This window comes from Drosophila melanogaster, chromosome 2R (genome assembly GCF_000001215.4).
Source record: "Drosophila melanogaster chromosome 2R".
Classification (NCBI taxonomy): domain Eukaryota; kingdom Metazoa; phylum Arthropoda; class Insecta; order Diptera; family Drosophilidae; genus Drosophila; species Drosophila melanogaster.
The window spans coordinates 16,008,252-16,028,171 of record NT_033778.4 but is presented as its reverse complement, the minus strand read 5'-3'; the positions used below and the strand labels follow the sequence as shown (position 1 = coordinate 16,028,171).

General features: G+C 46.6%; 7 protein-coding genes across 11 annotated transcripts; 4 read left to right on the top strand and 3 right to left on the bottom strand.

Moving 5' to 3' along the window:
- The first annotated feature begins 10 nt into the window (after positions 1-10).
- On the top strand, positions 11-3,544 carry casp (caspar). 3 transcript variants are annotated; one of them, NM_206126.2, is made up of 14 exons: positions 11-67; positions 186-288; positions 439-507; positions 601-835; positions 894-1,037; positions 1,116-1,305; positions 1,360-1,561; positions 1,626-1,833; positions 1,892-2,037; positions 2,105-2,259; positions 2,318-2,463; positions 2,525-2,799; positions 2,862-2,981; positions 3,038-3,544. In NM_206126.2, the coding sequence occupies exons 2-14, from the start codon at positions 250-252 to the stop codon at positions 3,194-3,196; spliced, it is 2,088 nt and encodes a 695-aa protein (NP_995848.1). In that variant the 5' UTR covers positions 11-67; positions 186-249; the 3' UTR covers positions 3,197-3,544. The 3 variants fall into 3 exon arrangements, with proteins under 3 accessions (NP_995848.1, NP_001286473.1, NP_611080.1); NM_001299544.1 differs by lacking the exon at positions 11-67 and having other exon boundaries at positions 129-288; positions 909-1,037; NM_137236.5 differs by lacking the exon at positions 11-67 and having other exon boundaries at positions 129-288.
- CG8399 (uncharacterized protein) lies at positions 3,545-10,435 on the bottom strand. Of its 2 annotated transcripts, none has more exons than NM_001299543.1 (8): positions 10,315-10,435; positions 5,796-6,283; positions 5,394-5,728; positions 5,183-5,334; positions 4,485-5,106; positions 4,313-4,425; positions 3,958-4,113; positions 3,545-3,899 (listed from the first exon to the last, which is right to left on the bottom strand). In NM_001299543.1, exons 2-8 carry the CDS (start codon positions 6,266-6,268, stop codon positions 3,780-3,782), a joined length of 1,971 nt encoding a protein of 656 aa, NP_001286472.1. In that variant the 5' UTR covers positions 6,269-6,283; positions 10,315-10,435; the 3' UTR covers positions 3,545-3,779. The 2 variants fall into 2 exon arrangements, with proteins under 2 accessions (NP_001286472.1, NP_611079.2); NM_137235.3 differs by having other exon boundaries at positions 3,958-4,086.
- A 582-nt stretch (positions 10,436-11,017) lies between these two features.
- On the top strand, positions 11,018-12,130 carry EMC7 (ER membrane protein complex subunit 7). Its single transcript, NM_137234.4, has 4 exons — positions 11,018-11,439; positions 11,501-11,647; positions 11,713-11,841; positions 11,908-12,130. Exons 1-4 carry the CDS (start codon positions 11,104-11,106, stop codon positions 12,031-12,033), a joined length of 738 nt encoding a protein of 245 aa, NP_611078.1. The 5' UTR covers positions 11,018-11,103; the 3' UTR covers positions 12,034-12,130.
- On the bottom strand, positions 12,122-13,264 carry Rrp42. The gene is made up of 4 exons (NM_166134.3): positions 13,138-13,264; positions 12,884-13,080; positions 12,667-12,832; positions 12,122-12,612 (listed from the first exon to the last, which is right to left on the bottom strand). The coding sequence occupies exons 1-4, from the start codon at positions 13,192-13,194 to the stop codon at positions 12,142-12,144; spliced, it is 891 nt and encodes a 296-aa protein (NP_725517.2). The 5' UTR covers positions 13,195-13,264; the 3' UTR covers positions 12,122-12,141.
- A 120-nt stretch (positions 13,265-13,384) lies between these two features.
- Prosbeta1 (Proteasome beta1 subunit) lies at positions 13,385-14,367 on the top strand. Its single transcript, NM_143774.3, has 3 exons — positions 13,385-13,520; positions 13,584-14,058; positions 14,127-14,367. Exons 1-3 carry the CDS (start codon positions 13,476-13,478, stop codon positions 14,279-14,281), a joined length of 675 nt encoding a protein of 224 aa, NP_652031.2. The 5' UTR covers positions 13,385-13,475; the 3' UTR covers positions 14,282-14,367.
- Positions 14,357-19,833, bottom strand: CG8389 (uncharacterized protein). Of its 2 annotated transcripts, none has more exons than NM_137232.4 (4): positions 19,685-19,833; positions 16,102-16,217; positions 15,558-16,031; positions 14,357-15,499 (listed from the first exon to the last, which is right to left on the bottom strand). In NM_137232.4, exons 2-4 carry the CDS (start codon positions 16,177-16,179, stop codon positions 14,636-14,638), a joined length of 1,416 nt encoding a protein of 471 aa, NP_611076.2. In that variant the 5' UTR covers positions 16,180-16,217; positions 19,685-19,833; the 3' UTR covers positions 14,357-14,635. The 2 variants fall into 2 exon arrangements, with proteins under 2 accessions (NP_611076.2, NP_725515.1); NM_166132.3 differs by lacking the exon at positions 19,685-19,833 and adding an exon at positions 16,334-16,492.
- Positions 16,734-18,771, top strand: CG8388 (uncharacterized protein). Its single transcript, NM_137231.3, has 4 exons — positions 16,734-16,953; positions 17,017-17,963; positions 18,018-18,399; positions 18,456-18,771. The coding sequence occupies exons 1-4, from the start codon at positions 16,834-16,836 to the stop codon at positions 18,723-18,725; spliced, it is 1,719 nt and encodes a 572-aa protein (NP_611075.1). The 5' UTR covers positions 16,734-16,833; the 3' UTR covers positions 18,726-18,771.
- Positions 19,834-19,920: the final 87 nt, after the last annotated feature.

Here is a 19,920-nt window from a genome sequence, read left to right as displayed (position 1 = left end):
ATTAATCAATTTCCAATGAGCATAGGTTAAAAAATTTAAAAAAAAAAATACATGAATATATAAAAAGGTTTGAAGAAATTTATTTCAAAGTGCCGTTAGCAGCAGTAGCGCTACTGCGCATAAATCGCTTACTCTCAACTGGTCACACTGACTAGCCACTTTTTTCTTTGTGTAATTTTTTGTAGTGAAAATCAGTAGAGTTTAAAGAAGAGTTTATCGGCCAAACAAAGCGAACCACAAGCGTTTCCAATGTCAGAGAACAAGGACGAGGCCTTGACCAGTTTTCAGGTAATGCTCTTCATAGATCTCAACCGAAAAACCCGTCAATTTCGCTGCGCACATTGCGATGCGTGTGCGTTTTTGGTGTATGGGTGACTTTGGCAGATAGCTCCAATATCGAACTATATGGTACTAAATGATCTTTATGCTCATCCGCAGAGCATTACGGGCATCGACGATGTGGGCGAAGCCTTTTCCCACTTGGAGGCCGCCGACTGGAATCTTGTGGTGAGTGTGCAGATTCTTTGTTCAGTTGCCCTGCTTTGGATTCCCCAACTCCGCAAATATGCCTTGTCATAACACTACATTGTCTCTTTGCAGGAGGCTCTAAGTCGCGTGATCCCGCACGAGGATGCGCCGCTGACCAGTCCCCATCCTATCCTGGTGCCAGAGCCACCGGCCAGGAATGCCGTGGAGAGCACGAATGGCTTCCGTCCGCCTGGCTTTGATGAAATGCCCGGGACTTCTAACGCGTCCGGTTTCTTTGCGGCCGCCCTTCAAAACCAGAACCAAAACCTAAACCTAAATCAGCCGCACATCCAGCAAAGATTTCCAAGTGAGTTGAACATGATAGCGCCGCTTTTGTCCCATGACTTGAAATGTATCTACTATAGCGTCACAATTGCTAGCCCAGCTGACGTCCAGTATCAACCTGGACCCCGCGTCCAGCCAAAACAACAACCAAAACGTGATCACCTTCAACATCCACTTTAACCAGCAGCTCTACCAGCTCCGTTTACCATCGGAGGCCACAGTTGGTAAGGATTTCTACTGGATCCTGCTGGATCTGGATCTCGCGCTGCCTGAGTCAATTAACCAATACATATCTCTATTAGAACAACTTAAACGCAAAATCTTTGCCGAGACAAGTGTGCCTGTGTGCAGGCAAGCCATTCGCGGCTGGCCACCCTCCAAAGCCAGCGATGCACAGCAGCTGGGCACTCGTTTATGCAACCTAGATCTCTCCCCGGAGAATGAACTGATCCTGGTGGACCTCACCGAAGACGGTTTCATGGACACCGAACAGTGAGTCCGCTCGAAAATACTCCTTAAAACATTTTACTCATAAATCTTGTGTAGGGATGAAGTGACGCAGCGCGTGGACAAGGACTTCACCATTTTCATACAGTTCGAATCGGACCCACCACTCACTCTTAGCCTGCCAGGACGTATGACAGTGCAAGAGGTAAAGATGAACGTGTTCGACATCAAGAGCATACCAGTGCGCCACCAGGAGTGGACCGGCTGGCCCAACGGTTGTGACAATGACACCACTCTGGCGGTATGTCAATTTAAATAATATCTTGATGCTAGCTTAATCCTATCTGTTACTGCAAACCCTTTAGCAATCTGGCATTGGGCTCTCGCATAGATTCGCTGTTCGCAGCACGGAACGATCAGCGCCAACAAATTCCAATCAGCACAACGCATTCGATGTGGTGACCGTGGACAGTGAGAGCTCGACAGATGAGTTCGAAGATGCCACAGACTTCAACAACGCCGAGTACATATTTACTGACTCGCCACCCGCTCAGCCCCCCAACAGACACTTAAGTAAGCATTATAAATGCATTCTATTGAATGCAGTAGGTAAAGTTATTTAATTTTCCAGTACCAAACGATACGGATGATGAGATAAGTGGCTCCACGCAGTTTGTCGAGAACTACAAGGCGCGTTATGGCGAGCCCTGTCCCGAATTTTTTGTGGGCAGCCTTGAAAACGCCAAGCAGCTGGCCTGCCTTCGATCCGCCAAGGAGGTAAATTTTGGCTAATTCATTTCAATTTCTCTTATAAATTATATTACCAACTGACATGTGATTTTAGCGCAAGCTGTTGGCCATTTACTTGCATCACGGCAAGAGCATTCTCAGCAACGTTTTCTGTGATCAACTGATGAAACATGAGAGCATTATACAAACTTTCAAAGAGAAGTTTGTTTTATATGGCTGGGATATGACCTACGAGAGCAACAAGGACATGTGAGCCGTTATTGGTGTACTTCTAGGGTATTTTATTGACAAGTTATGTGTGCCGCAGGTTTCTCTCCTCGTTGACGGCCTGCATTAGCAGCAACGCCTCTCTGACGGCCAGAAACATTAAATTGGACAAGCTGCCAGCCATCATGTTGGTTGGAAAAAGCCGCCAGCTGGGCAGCAATTGCGAAGTTTTATCTGTGATTCATGGTATGCCCACTGAAATCTTTAAAATAATATTGTTTACTTATCACAATTCAATAATTTATAGGTAACATTGGTCTGGATGACTTGCTTACGAGGCTGATTGAAACATGCGAAATGTTTGAGGAGCAGCTTCAGGTGGAAATACGGCAAGAGGACGAACGCGCTGCCCGTGATCAGGTGAAGGCAGAGCAGGACATGGCCTATCAGGAAACTTTGCAAGCCGACATGGCTAAGGATGCGGCAAAGCGCCAGAAGGAGGCTGCACAATTGGCCGAGCGAAAACGAATGGAGTCCGAGCGGGCCGAAGAAGATGCTAGACGCGAGTCCATCAGATTAGTTGTAAGTTCATGTTGTTTTTCTTTCTGTACGATAAACCGCTTATAAATACACATTTCGCCCAGGCTCAACAATCCCTACCTCAGGAGCCGTCCGAACAGGAAACGGGGACTTCAAAGATCCGAGTGCGTAAGCCCACTGGCGATTTTCTGGAGCGCCGTTTTTTCATCAACAACAACCTACAGGTAGGTGCTACTAAGCCACACTTGAATTGCCTGTTGACTGTTCTCTGTTTGACCAGGATCTGCTCAACTTTGTGACGGCCAATGGTTTCCTCATCGAGGAGTACAAGCTAATCAGCAGCTGGCCGCGTCGCGATCTTACGGCCATCGAGAGTAGCCAAACATTGGAGTCGCTCAAGCTGTATCCGCAGGAAACGGTCATCCTGGAGGAGCGATGATTCCGCTTGTTACTTTAAGGCCGTTTCGTTCGATTGGGTTTAGTTTTTGCATTAATATCTGAAAATTGTAGATCTACCTATAATTTACGTACTATAATTAAGCAAGCAGCAACACTTTAACGAAAGCATACACACCACATACATACATATATACCTATATCTAAAGATAATGATAATTTCTAGCTGCAAGGTTTTATACAAATCCATACTAAACATAGAATAATCCAACGCAATCCGATCGATCAGCACTCACCAGCACCAGATACTACCGGTAAAACATATATGCATGTAGCGCAGCAGATTAAAATTGAGCATAGCAGCAAAGAAGAGAAAGAAAGTACTGCATTTATGTTGGCTTGTTTTATTTTATTAATAATAAATTATATAACATGTACTGAACGCTCCGCCCCAGGTTACACATGCGCCTAATTACACTTAACAACACAAAGCTGAATGGAAAAAGGATGGGAATTTGGGTGGTGGGCAGGGCAGAGCCGTGGGCGGAAGGGGTTAAACAATGAGCACACAAAACTGACACGAGTATTGGAAGGGGACAGGTTACAGGACATCCGAATTAGGGGGCCTAGGACTTTCCCAGGAATTGTTCGATGGGCGCCAGCACCACCAACAGGATCAGCACCGTCACGAAGAGAATCAGCACCACGCCGTAAACTCCGAGCAATCCCTTGCGCATGCCCGCATACTGAAATTGGGAAGTTACAGGATGAAGAATATGGACAATATAGGTTACTACTACTTACCGGGGCATCCATCTTCCGCTCCATGCTCATGCCATTCCGCATGGCGTGCTGCTGATGATGGGACATGTCGCCCATTTGGAAAGTGTTCGCCCGCTGGCTGAGATGACGCTCCGAGGCCATGCCGCCAATCTGCCAATGATTCAAACACAAGCCGATCTACACATTAAGGGACATAGCCACCAGTTCTCGAGCGGATGATGGGTGACAGATGAATTAGTATGGAATGAATGAACGTTTAGGGACACAACTAGAACCACTGTACAGGCAGGCAGGCGATGCTGGGTCTAATCTTTGTACACTTCGGGGTCACATGAGAGGGGAGAAACACCCAACCACTGCAGTATGAATTACTTACGGAGAATATCAGGTGGACGAGTACATGCACCACCACGAAGCTGACCAGGATCCAGTCCATCCACTCGGGCAGCTCGGCCTTTGGTAGTTTTACAGAAAAGAAGATGGTAACAACTGCAAGAAGATTCGTGAATAAGCCATATATTTGGATGATCTACGACCGCTGAACTCACTTCCCAGAATATGGGCCAGGTTACCGCCCAGCCAATGACCCCAGTTGAAGTATGGCCGCTTCTTGTCATTGGGTCCCGGTCGGAACAGAGCTCCAATGGGTTGAATGAAGCACAATATCACCGTGATCAGACCGATTATCGAATGGGCATGCCACACAGCCTGCTTCAGCTCCACCCAGATGAGTACGTAAGCGGCCACCGTAAGCGACCAGGTGGTGACCATGAGGAGGCGATGCCAGGCGAACCATTGATCCGTGCCGCAGCTCTGGCTGCCCACCCACGTCTGCTTGAAGTAGCGCGCAAAGATGATGCCCAGCGAGGTGGTTCCAATCCATGCGGCAATCATGAAGGCACCGTGGAGCTGGATGAGCAGTCTGCTAGAACCACTCAGGTCTTGCACCTCCGCCAGATTGATCGGTTGCGCCGAGGGCAGGCGTCCAATGTCGTGGTAGCCCACGCTGTTCTCCTTAAGGCTGCTGCCGGATGCCACCAGCAGATGGTACTTGCCATTGCGAAGATCAAAAGTGCGTCCCTGCACATTGGTCACTGCATCCCTTTGCACACGGCAGTAGATCACTCCATCCACAATGGAGGCGTCCAGCAGGCGGGCAGAGTTCTGGTTCTAGAAAGAGTGGTATCCATTAAGAGGTAAATTATTCATTTTATTCATTTGTTGCGTGATTATGAGTCAAACTTACCACATTGGATCTCACTGCCGAGTAAGGAGAGGCCGAAGTCAAGGAGGAATACAGGTTAACCCGGCCATTCTCTGGCACACATTCGGTGGTCAAGTCGTCACCCATCTTGGCGTCATCAGAAAGACCAACTGCCACGTAAGCAGCATTGGTTCCTAGAAACGGCGATGAAGATGAAGACCAACTTGGGAAAAAAGAAAAACGGATGACTCACCCTTGCCGGACTGAATCTCAAACTCGAAGACATCTCCACGCACCGTGACCACAGTGATGGAGGTACAGCTCTTCGTCGCCACGCAACCGTCGGGGAATCCAAAACAGTTCTTGCTCTGTCCGCAGCCATTGTAGATGGGATCCGAGGAAACGGCAACCACGTTGTTTGGCGCCACATAGCTGGGCGGCACATAGGGAGCACGGGTGGTGCCCGCAGGGGCAGATGGACTCTGTGTGGGTAGTGGTGGAGCAGCGGACAGATCGCGACGGACTATCTGAACGGGCTGAGATGGCACGCCCACCCAGAATTCATTGTAGCTCTGGGCAATGGTGGCACTGTGATGGGTATACAAATTAAAGATAGTATCATTGATGCCTGCCAGTCGATTCCCCTCCGACTCACTTGAAGACCACCTGGCCGAGAAAGTCCACTGGTGATTGCCACTCCAGGATAACCTGCTGCTTGGGTCCTGCATTGCTATGCGTGGCTGAATTATTCACGGAGTTCTCGCAGTTCATTAGCTTAATGGTGCCATCGCGGGCGGGTCCAAATTGTCCGATGATCTGATGGGGTGGATTCCGATTGCGCGCCTGGATCATGTAGCCACCGAAGCTTAAGCCCGCCGGCACACCCGTCAGATCCACGCGAAGCGTCTGACCCTGGCCAAGTGTCGAGGAAGAGGTCTCCACGCTGAAGGGCGACACACTGTTCTGGGGTAGCACACTGCCGCCGGAGTGGAACGGCAGCATGGTGTCGCACACGGTTTCCGGAGCACCTTGCGGCAGACTCTGTCCCGGATCCGGCCAGATGGCCACCGCCAGCAGCGCCGTCACCAGCGTTGCCAGCCAACTCCGCATCGTCAGCGCCTGCATCATCTATGAATGGAGCACCTGTCGTGGTGGTAGACAATGCCGCTTAGAGTTTTGCTTTTCGCTATCGAATGATAATTGAGTGATCAGTAGCGAACCGTGTCCCGACTTCCGTTCCCCTTTGCTTCCTCCTGACCCCACAAAGAAACTATATGTATACATACATATATGTATGTATATGCATATGTACGTAGCTATCTGAAACCCTCGTCAAACATTCGTCATTTCCATCTTCTGTCGTCTGTTTAATTACCATGGCATAAATAATTGCTTTCCCGCTTATCGGGGGCACGTTTTCAGCGAACCCGCAAACAAGTGAATTGCGAATCTATCTGTGCATCTACATATTTGATAACAATCGAAGTATCTACAGCTACTGAGTGGATGGCACTTCAAGTCCCTACGTTGGTTCCATGACATATGGTTAGAGCACGTTACTATAAATATAAGTGATATATGCTCTATAGGAAGTTCTCCGAAAATTAGTGATTAAATGTTTTTGTGCAAGAAGTTGTAATTTATATGTGTATTTATTTAATTAAGTTTGTATTTAGGTTTAGAGTATAAAGTAAAATTAATCAAAAACATAAAAGTTGAAGTCAAAAAACCGTAACATTATGTATGCTCAAAGTATTATTTACTAATTGGTTACTATTCATAATGCCCAGACTCCAAATCAAAATGCTTCCATTTGTTTACGAATGCGACCGATTGTGGTCTAGATTATGTTACCCCGATATGGATATAACACATTTGCCACGGACGTATCGCTTAACACCGTTTAGCTTTCAGATTGTCCGGCCAATCGACGCTTATCACTTGGGGAATATCACGGGTCGTCAGGCATCGCTGCGTATGCGTACTATTCCTACTGACTGCAAATATATTACGCATACGCGCATATGAGTCGAGCTAATTACTCGCCAACTGGGCTATAAATCAACGTTTATTGTACTTAAGCAAATCGGCACATTAACTGGGATTTACGGGTTATGGGTGCTACTTTTATTTAAACACTCGCATGGTTAAGAAAACATTAACGAGGTCAGTTCCCCCGCGAGTCACAAGATGACTTTTGCTTTCGTTAAAACCAAGATCAAGATCAATGAGGAAGTGAGTGGGTAGAATATGTTATGGGCCTGGGACTTTCCCATGTGGCGGTGGTGGGAATACAGACGACAGTGATTCATCGACAACAGCACGGTTGTTTGTATCTGTATCTGTATCTGTAACTCCTCTATATTTTTTCCCCGCTCCGTGTCAAGAATTCGAATTGAACTTGAATTTGAAAGCATTTACGATTGACCTTGGCGCGTTTTATAGCGCATGTATCTCATAAATGCTGGCTTACTTGTTTTTATACATTTGCCTTTCTTTGAAGTGCCAGCTAAATGTTAATTAAAGCGCGGTTTTAGCTCGATACAGTCATTGTTTACACCAAAATTTTTGGCAGCTGGTTTTGGCTGAACCTCTGACCACTTCGAGTCATTCAAGAACCGCACAATGGGTGCTCGCATTTGGTTAGACCTTGAAAGTCAAATGTATTGATTATGAGTGATTTATCTAAAAAAAAAAAAGAAACATTCACCCAGACCTTCGCGAAGGTATCGCTGAACATATCTACATCGTTGGTTAGATACATATATGTATGTATCTGGTAGTTCGCACTGTCTGTAGAAGGCAAAGTGAAAACCGAAAGAAATTTCACCTGCCGCACAAAAGTAACGATAAATGCTTTCCATTAAATTCTTGGCACATTAATAAGCGTTTCGCGGCATATAGCCATTGGCCTACCCATACGTGTATGGCCCTATAACCACGACTCGACTCAACACAACCAAAACTCAACTGGAACTCGGCTTTTGTGCTTTTGTTTTCTGTGAACGTGGGACAAAACTGATTAGCGACTTTTCCGACAGCAACAATGAGCCATTATGTTACCACCAACTTGCCCATTGTAAGGGGTATATATGTACATATATATCACATATAGTATATAGTATAAACTACACATAAGCTTGTCGTGCCCTTGCTAAAAAGCCAGTTTTGAAACTCGTACACAAAATAATCGCAATTTGAATGCTATCGGTGTGTAGACACTGCACGAAACATATCCACTTATACGTTTTTGACACTCCAACACTAATTGCTTCGATCAATGCGAATGGTATGTAGATCGCCGACATCAGAAAGGTAAACGGACTTGTTAAAATCCACCTTCTTGGACTGGATGTCACTTAAGATCGGTTGTGCTGAATCACCCACTTCTAAAGTTGCGTAAAGCGATCATAATTGGCATACCCCTGTAAGTCGATAAGATTGCATTTGACTTTGGCTAGTCCGTTAGATTATGGCCCAATCAGGCGAAGAAATAGGTCTATATCCACTTGTTTAACCGTCGTATCATCCATTAGACGTAGTGGGTTGACTATTCCTAGGTAGTTTTGTAGCACACGCCAACTATTGGCTTTTGACCCCATCCAAAGAGTTCAAATGGGGCGGATGGCGGGCGTAGTGCCCAGGTGGATGGGGTCTGGTCAAGGTGGTCGCCCAATTTCCTTGCACCGCAACAATCTTGGCCGGACATCGCGTGCCAGAACCTGTGTAAACTGGGTTAACTACTGGCCTGTGGTGCGCAGTTCCAGGCAACCGAGTACTAGACCCTTCCACCCATTCGGCTGGCTTTTTGTATAGGAAGCATGGTTACTGAGGTCTCAGGCTGGTTCTGTGCATACCGAATAGGATTGATCAACATTTGCACTTGGAACTTGAGTGGCATGTGTCAAAGACTTGGGCCTAAATTAATGTTTAACCAGGCGATAGACAACAGGTCGTACGACTATAGATCGATTTTAACTGCTAATGGTTAGGAATAATGAAATGTACTATCTATAGCATAACCACCCATCATCATCATGTATGTATATATCCCTTCTATATCGTGTCTATTTCAAATTTGGTATACATATTATTAGTAAACACTAGTATAGTCATTTAGAAATCCCTCAAAGTTAACTTCCTTCCGAACTAAGTGCAAATTAATTGATTGAGATCCGAACAGGTGTTCCACCTGTAAAACCTAGTAGAATGCGTAAACTGTGCCACAGTCGCGTGGCCGAGAAAAAGGCCTTAACGGCTCGAATATTGGATTCGATGTATTCACATCAAATGCCCATTAGATGACATCACATCGCACACAGATCGAGGAAATCGCCTCGCCAAGTGGGGGCCAAATACAAAAACTGTACCAAGCTGTACTGTCTGTCGTCATTAGTTGAGCGACACTTATGCATGGAAGTGCATTTGTTGAAAGTGACAGTCGCCGCTGATTAATCAGCCATCGAATTGCGCAAGCCACTAAGCTCGTGTCCGCGAGTGTGCCAATTCCTCTAAAGGGACCAGGGCACGTCCCGAGATAAACCCGAATAAGTTGGTTAACTTTGTTGTCTTTACTACCTTTGCGACTTGTTTACATCACCAACAACTTTGCGCAGACGCGCCGCTTGACATCACTCACTAGCTTTTGTTTCTATTTTCGAGTGCCTAATTAATTTATTATTATTTGCCATTGTGATCGTAACTAGAAGACTTGCATTGCGTCTTGCCATTGAAATGTTGTGTGCGAAAAAAAATATAAATCTATGCAAGCGTTGAATTGAGTAAGTGAGGGGGGGCGGGGTTTGTGTGATCTCAGCATCATTAACATTTCTGAAACCGGTTTCACTGTACATGCGACACAGTTCAAGTGGATTGGATACAAAAACACAGCAGTAACTTTGGAATTTTTATGTGCTGATTTAGGGGATCGGTCTCAGATTTGATCCAACGTTCATCCCACAACCCATTGACATTGCCCAAAAACCACAACAAAGTTAAGATTGTGCTTCAGGCTGAACTTGATGTGTGGCCTGTTGCACGCTGCATGTTGCAAGCGCGGCATGTGGCACTTATTGGCCATGGGCACACCTGCACGCCCAGTAGAACGCGAACGCAAATGCCGTCGCCATTCATCGCGAATAACTCAAAACCCGTTTGTCAAAGCACGCACTAACCTAAAATCGCCGTCAACAATATTCGAAAAACACTCCGAGCTGCGTTAGCTCCGTACTTCTTGTCCAATCAACAGAGTGAATATGGCCAAACCGAACGCAACGAAATGCCGCCAACGACTGAAAAGTCGGCGGAGAGCCGCTCGAAAAGTGCTGCGAAGCATTTGAAGTGGGTTTTCAGTCGTGTATCGATAGTAAGCCAAAAGACAAACCACCGATACCGCCAACTACCGAGCTTTTTGGTTTTAAGTCAGCGAAACTGGTTTTCAATTGCCTTAAGTCAGTTTGATAACAACATTTAAAGAAGGGAGGTTTATTCTTTAAAGCTAACTTTGATTGTGAAATCGTAAGCATTGCAAAATCTAAGGGTCTAAGGGTCTGCGGTTCAAGCTTTATATAAAAAAAAAACGTACATTGAAATATTGGTTCATTGAAGTTCCCAAATAATATCCATAAATATAAGCAATTTTGATCTGCGCATTTCGGACAAAGCATTTCAATGAAATAATGAATGCAATATTATATATTCAAAGGATACCATTTTATGCATTGTCTTCGCATCGATTGGAATGCTATATCAAAGGTTTGTCAAACATATTCTGTAAGTATTTCAGCAAATTTATGTAAAACAAGTTTCTTTCATTGGTTACACACATTTAAATATCCCGCGTTGCCGTAACTTTTTTTTTTTTGTTGCCAGCCCTGTCATTGGATTTTACACAACCTCACAAACGGTCACATCATCGGCTGACAATTGGAAAATTGGAGAAAAAATTTACTTTGACCCGAATAATGTGCCTAAAGTTATTTGTTTTTACGGCCCTTCTGGCCCTTGTCAGCTGCGAGGTTATCATTGGCCAGGACGAACTGGTGGACGAGGTGTCTGGCCTGTACACCATCGAAGGACGCGTTTCCCCGCCGGATTCCATTTTTTCACCCACTCAAGGAGGCGGACGAAGTGCTCCGGTGAACAAGAATACACCGAAGTGGCACACAGAGATTACGCTCTCCATCAACGACGGCGAATTTAAGGGATTCGTCCGCGAGGATGGGCAGTTCATGATCAGCGGAGTGCCATCCGGCAGCTATATCCTGGATGTCCACCACCCGGATGTTTTCTATGAGCCGGTCAGTTAAGGGAATCCATTCAATATGATGCCAGAATCACTAAAAATTTCTTCAATTGCAGGTGCGCGTCGAGATCAATCCCAAGGGCAAGTTCCGCGCCCGCAAAGTGAACTTTGTGCAGCCCGCCCAAATTATGCAGGTGGCATATCCCCTGCGCGTGAAGCCACTGATGCCCTTTAAATACTTCCAGACCAGAGAGCAGTGGAAGGTGCATCATTATATTGCCACCAACGGAAGAATCACAAAACTAACTTTTGCTCTTGACCCACACAGATCACCGACTTCTTGTTCAGCCCCATGGTCCTAATGATGGTCTTGCCTCTGCTCCTTATGCTGGTGCTGCCCAAGATGATCAACGATCCCGAGACAAAGAAGGAGATCGACAATCTGCAGTTCCCAAAGGTAAGCCGTGAGGATCATGTATAGCACAGCACTATAGTATTATATGAATCATGCTCTGCTCCACAGATGGGCAACGATATGCCCGAGATCAGCGAAATGCTGACTTCACTGCTAACGGGCAAGCAGCCCGAGCCCAAGGAGAAGAAGCCTGCTCCGGCCGTCAGGCAGGCGAAGAAGCGCAAGGACCAGTAGTAGTTGGCCACCAGATAGCTTTTAGTATTAAGCTTAATCGGAGCGCCGAGCTCCAAGTCAGAGTCAGATCGTTTAAATAGTAAATTTTCATTACAAGACTTTGCCGCTTTATTTAAGAAATCCTACTATTTGCGGTCGCTTGAGTCCGACGCGCTGCTGCTCCAGATTTAGCATTTTAGTGAGCAGCCGGTCCAGATGCTCGCCAATGGCCAGACCCAGCTCCAGACAGTTGCGCATGGTGTCCCGGTGCATGGCTCCGCCGCCGGTCAAGTGTGTACCCGAAAGGAATGCCTGTCCATTCCGCATGGAAACTGACACAACCATGCTCACTGTGCTGCAGACTTCCTCCTCCGCCGAAGGATCCACCAGGACATAATCACCGATCTTGCAAACTGTGACCAACAGCGGAACCGTCTCGATGCCGATGCGGGTGCAGTCATACGGATTGTCCGATATGATGAGGTCTGTGATGCCGGCATCCAACATGGTGGCTGTCACCCGGGGCAGCTTTGTGTTGAACAGAGCCGCTTTGGCGGCCAGCGACACTGCGTCGTGTAGATTGCCGCCACACTCCAGAATCTGCGAGAACAGGGATTAGCATTTTCGGTATAATTAAGCACACTAGAGTCTAACCAGGATGTCTATGTACAGCTTCCAGCACTGCTGACCCGGAATGAGGCACAACGTGCGGTAGTTGAAGGCCAATGGCGATTCGTAGGCGTTCTGCAGGGAGAGAATAAGTTCTTGGGCCAGATCCGAGCCCCCGCGTCCTTCAAACTCCGGCGTGGCATTAGCAGAGCTGAAATATATATGTTATGGCATATTCTTCGAACTTCAGTTGCATCATTACCAATCCACAAAAAATTCCAGTTTACCAAACTCGGGCGTCAGCGGGTTGGGTACATCAATCTCGGTTTTGACGCCCACCAGTATGTCTGTGTTCGCCAGCCGAAGGCGAGCGGATCCACTGGCATTGCTAACCAGTCCAGTTTCCAGGTCCATGGGCCGGTAATCTCGTCGTGAACGTCCATCGCAACGAAAGTCATCCTGGAAACGCATAGTTTAAGGTACAGACTATATTTCTTGCATAACCGTTTAACACACCTCCACGCCGTGTAGAATATATGTTTTTTCAGCTTCGCTCAGTGCAACGTATGCCATTTTAGACTTAATTCAAGAAAACAAATATTCAAAACAAATTCAACATGTGCAATGAACCCACATCGATACTATCGATATACCGCAAAGCAGGGCTGCTGGCACTTCGTTTTTACTTTACTGAACTGTTGTCAGTGCGAAAGGTGTATGTTTTCATTTGAAGCATTTCATTTCACATCGCCATCTGGTAACACTTATCCAAAACAAGCCAGTCATTTCGTGTTCGTGCGGCGTTTCAACAAATATCAATTGTAAATTGAATTGTAACAAATTTAAAGATCAATATGCAGCCCGACTTTGATTTCACCGACACACCGGTCAGCACTGGTGTAAGTATGAAGAGCATCAGCCACATAACTTCGTACTAAGAGCACAATCCTACCTATTTGCAGACCACCATTATGGCAGTGGAGTTCGATGGCGGAGTGGTCATTGGAGCCGATTCGCGCACCAGCTCGGGCGCCTATGTTGCCAATCGGGTCACCGACAAGCTGACCCGCATCACGGACAAAGTGTACTGCTGCCGCAGTGGCTCGGCCGCCGACACCCAGGCCATTGCCGACATTGTGGCCTACTCGCTGAACTATCACGAGAATCAGACCAACAAGGATGCTCTGGTGTTCGAGGCCGCCTCAGAGTTCCGTAATTACTGCTACAGCTACCGCGAGTCCCTGCTTGCCGGCATCATTGTGGCTGGGTGGGATGAGCAGCGCGGCGGCCAGGTGTACAGCATCCCGTTGGGCGGCATGCTGACCCGCGAGTCCTGCACCATCGGCGGATCGGGATCTAGTTTTATCTACGGATTTGTTAGGGAGCACTACCGCCCCAATATGGCGCTGGAGGATTGCGTTACATTCGTCAAGAAGGGTAGGTAATCCCAAAAAAACCAAAACAGTTTCCCTTCAATCGAATCCCATTTAAACCTCCTCCAACAGCTGTCCAGCACGCTATCTACCACGATGGCAGCTCCGGTGGTGTGGTGCGCATTGGCATCATCACCAAGGATGGCATCGAGCGACGCATCTTCTACAACACAGAATCGGGCGCATCGGCTGTTTCCAGCACTCCCAGCTTCATTTCCTCGGAATAAATAGTATACCTACCCAAGTAAGATCGATCAGAGAAAGAGTTGCAAACTCGTCTCATGCTAATAAACCTGGTTTTTGTAATATGCATACTTTAATTTGTATTTTGGCTCTTATGGCAGTACAAAAGTTAGGTCTAGGGGCTAAAATGGTAATAAATAATCGAAAACCTAAACCTAAGATGCATAGTCATACAGATAGTGCTGTTCCTGACACTGGTCCTTCCTCACAACTCAGATAACTACTGCGGCGAGAGTGGAATGTTCCCTACGGGGAAGTCATTTCATCGCCTATCACATGACAGTCAATACCGATATCCTTCGCTTAAACTCTTATCCAGTCAGGTAGTGACCAGAGATTTAGGAGTTGAGTTTGGCCACTTCAGCTGCGTCTATAGACTGCGTCTCCATGGACTTGTTGGTGGCACATCGCTGCCTGCGGTGGCGGTACAATATCTCCGGTGTCCAAACAAGAACCACCACCAGCAGAATGACTCCTTGAGCATAAAGGCAGATTAGGTAGGAGTCGGCGTAGTCTCGCACCCATCCCAGCAGCTGGCCCACTGTGATAACAATAACGCCCTTGGACATCATGCTCAGACCCAGACCGCCGGCCAGTTTTTCCGAGCGGCAATGCGCCGATATGGTGAGATTGTTGTTGATTACAGTGGCTGATTTCATCATGCCTGTCAACACAGACATGGTGATGATCACGGGCAGCGTTTGATTCTCGGCAAGCACACAGCGAGCGACAAAGAGTCCAACAATGCCGATCAGGAACACTACGCGATAGGGTATTCTAAGGTGATCTGTGACGATGGGCAGCAGCAAACGGAACACAATGTCGGCGCCAGCCACAAGGGACATGCAGAAGGCCACCATTTGGCTGTTAAGTTGTGCCGTTTGTCCAAGAAAACCAGGAAAGATCATCGTGAAGTTTATGGTGGCCGTATAGACTAGAGCCATGCCCACAATGATGCTCCAGAATACTAAATCTTTGAGCAGCTCCAGATCCATTGCCTGTACCAACCGCTGTCCCATTCGGCTGCACAGAGTATCCACATTTGGCGGGCTACGCTCGATCTTGCTTTGATTAGTCGGAACAATCACCACCTGAAGGGGACTAGTCTTTTCCCCATCGGCCTCGGTCAGGAGTCGAATGTGTTTGCGGTTGTTGTGCTTGGCAGGTGGGTTTAGTGGTTTCAAGAAGGCAGCACCAAAAAGCTGTAAGGTACTCGGGCTGTAAGCATTGGATCAACATAATATTATATTCTTAACTTACCCCAAATAGTGATAGGGAAGACATGGATAGGACTGCGTAGCGGAAGCCGTGGTTATCCAAGAGGTAACGCACTAGGTGAGGGATAAGCACCTGTCCAAGGCCAGCACCTGCCAATGAAACACCTACAGCCCGTCCTCGTTTAGTGGTGAAGTACGAGTTAATGGCCATGAATGTGGACGGCGAGATGAGGCCGAGTCCAAAGCCTACGAAGAAACTGTAGCCCAGAATGAAGTGCCAGCTTTCAGAGGCAAAGGCGCACAGAGCCAGGCCCAGGGCGACTAGGATGCAACCTGTAGCAGCTACATTTCGCGGCTTAAAGCTCTTAATCGCGGGTCCAATGAAGAGGCCAGAGAAATTGAGAGCTAGGCTGTTTAGATTCGTGATCAGGGCCGCCGTAAATGTGTCCTCTTGCATTTTCTGCAGCTCACCCACAAAGAGCTGGCCGAACACTGACAAAATGGATTGGTTGGTCATCTGGATGCCGGCATATGCAATAAATATGTTTAGTTTTGGGTATTCCTTTTAAAGACTATTGAACACTCACATTAATCAATGCAACGGCGGCCACCACAATCCATCCGTAGCCCCCATCGGGGACAACGCGACTCGATTGCACATCCATGACTGTGCTCTCCGAGTTTCTCGTCGAGATTAAGCTGGCTAAAAATATGTAAACAGCGATAAGTGGACTGTTATTAAAACGTCTGGATTTGTTTATGGCGTCTAAAGACAGGTGTAAAAGTGCGTTCCGATAAGCCCGGCGAAATGGCATTTACCCAGTGGAGACGAGTTGAACGGCTCGTCTCAGAGATTTCCCCAAACTGCGTGGCCATTTCGCAAGCAACGTTTTAACAAATTAAGGCGAATTAAAGCCTAAATTAAAATAAATTAATCCCAAAGTCACAAAACTTTGAATCAGTATGACCTCTCTGCGAATGCCATAAAACGTATATTCGGAAATATTGCGCACTTCCAGATATTGCGATATGCACCTTCTTTTTATGTGCGAAACTGTCAGTACAGATTCGTTTAATAAAATATTTAGGGTTTACTTTTCCAGATAGTGCTTATCTAAGTGCTTATTATAAGCAAGTGAAAACAAATAACCCGAAGTTTTTAATTCAAAAACACGACTATGGTCCCACTATTCTGGCGCCGCTTATCGATAGCCGCTAGCGATGACAGTAATCAGCTGTGCTTTGCCCTGTTTTCATTTGTAGAATAACACACATTTTTAATAATTTTTTTTGTATATTTTCGCGCGTCTCTCTCACAAATGCCTTGTTTTCTGTGCACTCAGACTGTGGATGATGCGGCGGGCAATATAGAGTTTGCCTCGGAGGAAGCCGATTCACTTGGCCTGCGGTGCATCATCGAGAAACACTTCTGGCTTCAGGTAAACAAACAAATATTACCTGTGTTATTATTGTTATTGTTATTGAAGAGTGATCTTTTTCAGATCCCTGACTCAAAAAGAGCCGGCTATGTGTGCGGCCCCTGCTGGGAGCAGCTACTGCTCTTTCACAACTTTTACCTCAATGTGGAACAAGCCCACAAAGCGCTGGAGCAAACTGTTTTGAAGGAGACATCTCCGCCAGAAGTGGTTGCTTCCGCTCTAGAAGAGCACATCGTTAAAAGCGAGCATGACGACAGCGTAGCCGCTGCCGTCAAACGCCGACGTGGACGTCCTCGAAAAGTCGCTCAACAGGATGCACGCGAGGAGTTGAAGAGCGTGCTGGAGCAAATCAATTTAAATGAAATAAAAATCGAGTTCCCCGAAGCTGACTTGACAATTGCCGATGTGCTTGAGGATCAGGAGGAGCAGGATTTCCTACCCGACGACTGCATCAGCAAGGAGGGAGCGGAGGATCCAGAGGTTTTGGAGAAAAAACCGCCGACGCTTAAGCGAAAGGTTAGCGGACGCTCAAGAGGTCGTCGACGCGTGCAACTCGCGGAACGGCCCAATACAAGCTGTCTGCCCAAAATCCAGAAATCACAAGAGTTTAATGATTATATTCGCGAGCACTATAAAGTTCAGTGCCACATCTGTAACTTGCCAATGGAGGACTTCTCCGAGATGCTGGCCCATGTACGACGGGAGCACAAGCAGCGCGGCTATGCAATGTGTTGCAACCGAAAATTCCTTAAGCGGGGAGTTCTTGTCGACCACTTGCGCCGCCACCAGGACCCTGAAACCTTTAAGTGCTCCATCTGCGGCCGCGTGATGGGCCACCGTCGAAGTCTTGAGTTGCACATGCGCATGCATGAGATCAAATCTCGCGGACGACTATACCGCTGTGAACAGTGCTCCAAGGCCTTCTACAGCGCCGTCGTCTATGAGCGCCACAAGCTGACTCACATTCCACGAGAGCAGTGGAAGGTCCCTTGCACGCACTGCGAGAAAACGTGAGTGACCGAAAGATTTACTCTTTCTCAGATAGCTACATTTGTATTTTTCAGTTATCCCAGTCAGTATACGATGCAGCAACATGTTAAGCTGGTCCATTTGAATTTATATGCCAAGATCTGTGATGTCTGTGGAAAATCGATCAGAGGACGCGAAGCCTTGGCCAGGCACATGGAGGAGCACACGGGAGGGCCGCAGGCAGCAATCAAATGCCACTTGTGCGACTCAATGCTAACCACCAAATATGGACTGGCCCGCCACATAAAAATGATGCATACCGCTGAGAACCTGCAGCCGATGCAGTGTGAATTTTGTCTTAAGATATGCCCCAGTCTACAGGCACACCAGCACCATATCAAGTACACCCACAATACGGCACGTAGTCATCAGTGTCCTATGTGCGAAAAGGCCTTCAAGAGACCAAATGAACTAAAGGTAATTAGCGAAATCAGTGACCGATGAAAGCAATTGATTTTGAACTGTTCTTGCAGGAACACATGACAACCCACACGGGCGAGGTTTTGTACACATGCCCCCATTGCCCGCAAACCTTCAATTCAAATGCCAACATGCATGCGCACCGCAAAAAGGTGCACCGCAAGGAGTGGGAGGAGAACCGACACAAGCGACTGAATCGTTCTCGCAAATCAGACACCATCATCGCCGTCAGCGTACGAAAGACCACAGAGACCAGGCAGGATGGAGGGTTGGTACCTGCAGAAGCGATAGCAACTACCAGCAGCCCTCGAGCAGAATGCTAGCCCTAGGTGACCTTTTGACGCAATAAAAAACCAAATGGGACACCGTACCCCTATTGTGATGACTGCAGTGGCGGGGTAAACAAATTATGTGATTATTAATTGAAATCCCTGTGTCGATGGGATCAACCGGCTGAAACTGGTTTGTCCATCTGCCCCCCGATCATCTCGAACTGGTAAAACGGACATCGGAGCTGGCGTTATCAGCGATTAAGGTCGAATCTGGTAATTCATAACACATATAGACGCATATAGCACAACGGTTCAGTTTAAATACTCTTATTTTGACGACGACCAACCCGGGATGCTTCAACGGCTCAGGCAGACGGAGAAACCAGTTTGAGTCGGTTTGGAAAAGTGGATTTAATCCTTATCAGCGAATTGGCATTATCATGGTATCAGTTCAAAGGTATCATCAATCGGCGTGTGTGTTTGTACACATTCTAGTCTTCTGCGGAATCCTCAATCTGTGCCAAAGAAATGACTAGGCACGTTATGATGTTTTGTTTTTTCATCTGTGGCAACATCTTATTTACCAATGGAATATTTGGAAAGTTTTGCAAGCCACACATGGTGCGACGCAAATCTGCCATGATCTATTGACCTTTTTTTTTGCATCACCACTTCGATGGCTGTGATTCCCATTGGTTTAAGTGATTCCCACTGATCTATCCCTTACTTATATTTTTGAGTACCTATTGATTGAAATCAAGAAATGTAATCTTTTGACTTTAAGCAAACATTTTTGGGTGCTTTCCTCAAAAATCTATTTGTCTACATAAAATGTTCGCTCTTTTAAAATTAGGTAAATAGCATTTATTTTGTTGCAAAACGAAAACATTTATTTAAAATCTAGTCACAAATATGGAATTCGAATGGTTATTTCGCAATGTTCTTGAAAGTCAAATATTATCTCAGATCAAAACTAAAAACAACGATAACACGATTTAAATGACACTCACTTGATGTAATTAGGTAGTTCAAATATTCACAGTCAATGGAGCCAAATTGTTAGCCTTTTAAGACTTTGTTTAATTTCACACTATCACCGCGCCGGTTCGGCTTTTCTAGATTTGATGCTTATCGCGCGACGAGCGAATCTTATTTAAACAATTTCCTACTCCAGGCCCGCCTTATATTACGAATAGTGGGCAGTGTTGCCAACATCTTTCTTTGGATCCGGCCAGCATGATCGCAT

Bases quoted from the DNA above. Each gene is read 5' to 3' on its own strand.
- casp (NM_206126.2), top strand. From the start codon at position 250: ATGTCAGAGAACAAGGACGAGGCCTTGACCAGTTTTCAG. The intron at 1,306-1,359 runs GTGAGTCCGCTC...AATCTTGTGTAG, and splicing joins GGTTTCATGGACACCGAACA to GGATGAAGTGACGCAGCGCG. The intron at 2,038-2,104 runs GTAAATTTTGGC...ATGTGATTTTAG, and splicing joins GCCTTCGATCCGCCAAGGAG to CGCAAGCTGTTGGCCATTTA.
- CG8399 (NM_001299543.1), bottom strand. From the start codon at position 6,268: ATGATGCAGGCGCTGACGATGCGGAGTTGGCTGGCAACGCTGGTGACG. The intron at 4,114-4,312 runs GTAAGTAATTCA...CTTAATGTGTAG, and splicing joins TCGTCCACCTGATATTCTCC to ATCGGCTTGTGTTTGAATCA. The intron at 3,900-3,957 runs GTAAGTAGTAGT...TCCCAATTTCAG, and splicing joins AGCGGAAGATGGATGCCCCG to TATGCGGGCATGCGCAAGGG.
- EMC7 (NM_137234.4), top strand. From the start codon at position 11,104: ATGTGCCTAAAGTTATTTGTTTTTACGGCCCTTCTGGCCCTTGTCAGC. The intron at 11,440-11,500 runs GTCAGTTAAGGG...CTTCAATTGCAG, and splicing joins CGGATGTTTTCTATGAGCCG to GTGCGCGTCGAGATCAATCC. The intron at 11,842-11,907 runs GTAAGCCGTGAG...TCTGCTCCACAG, and splicing joins ACAATCTGCAGTTCCCAAAG to ATGGGCAACGATATGCCCGA.
- Rrp42 (NM_166134.3), bottom strand. From the start codon at position 13,194: ATGGCATACGTTGCACTGAGCGAAGCTGAAAAAACATATATTCTACAC. The intron at 13,081-13,137 runs GTGTGTTAAACG...ATGCGTTTCCAG, and splicing joins ATATTCTACACGGCGTGGAG to GATGACTTTCGTTGCGATGG. The intron at 12,833-12,883 runs GTAATGATGCAA...TATATATTTCAG, and splicing joins CTGGAATTTTTTGTGGATTG to CTCTGCTAATGCCACGCCGG.
- Prosbeta1 (NM_143774.3), top strand. From the start codon at position 13,476: ATGCAGCCCGACTTTGATTTCACCGACACACCGGTCAGCACTGGT. The intron at 13,521-13,583 runs GTAAGTATGAAG...ACCTATTTGCAG, and splicing joins ACACACCGGTCAGCACTGGT to ACCACCATTATGGCAGTGGA. The intron at 14,059-14,126 runs GTAGGTAATCCC...CTCCTCCAACAG, and splicing joins CGTTACATTCGTCAAGAAGG to CTGTCCAGCACGCTATCTAC.
- CG8389 (NM_137232.4), bottom strand. From the start codon at position 16,179: ATGGATGTGCAATCGAGTCGCGTTGTCCCCGATGGGGGCTACGGATGG. The intron at 16,032-16,101 runs GTGAGTGTTCAA...GCCGGCATCCAG, and splicing joins CCGCCGTTGCATTGATTAAT to ATGACCAACCAATCCATTTT. The intron at 15,500-15,557 runs GTAAGTTAAGAA...AGTACCTTACAG, and splicing joins CTTCCCTATCACTATTTGGG to CTTTTTGGTGCTGCCTTCTT.
- CG8388 (NM_137231.3), top strand. From the start codon at position 16,834: ATGCCTTGTTTTCTGTGCACTCAGACTGTGGATGATGCGGCGGGCAAT. The intron at 17,964-18,017 runs GTGAGTGACCGA...TGTATTTTTCAG, and splicing joins TGCACGCACTGCGAGAAAAC to TTATCCCAGTCAGTATACGA. The intron at 18,400-18,455 runs GTAATTAGCGAA...CTGTTCTTGCAG, and splicing joins AGAGACCAAATGAACTAAAG to GAACACATGACAACCCACAC.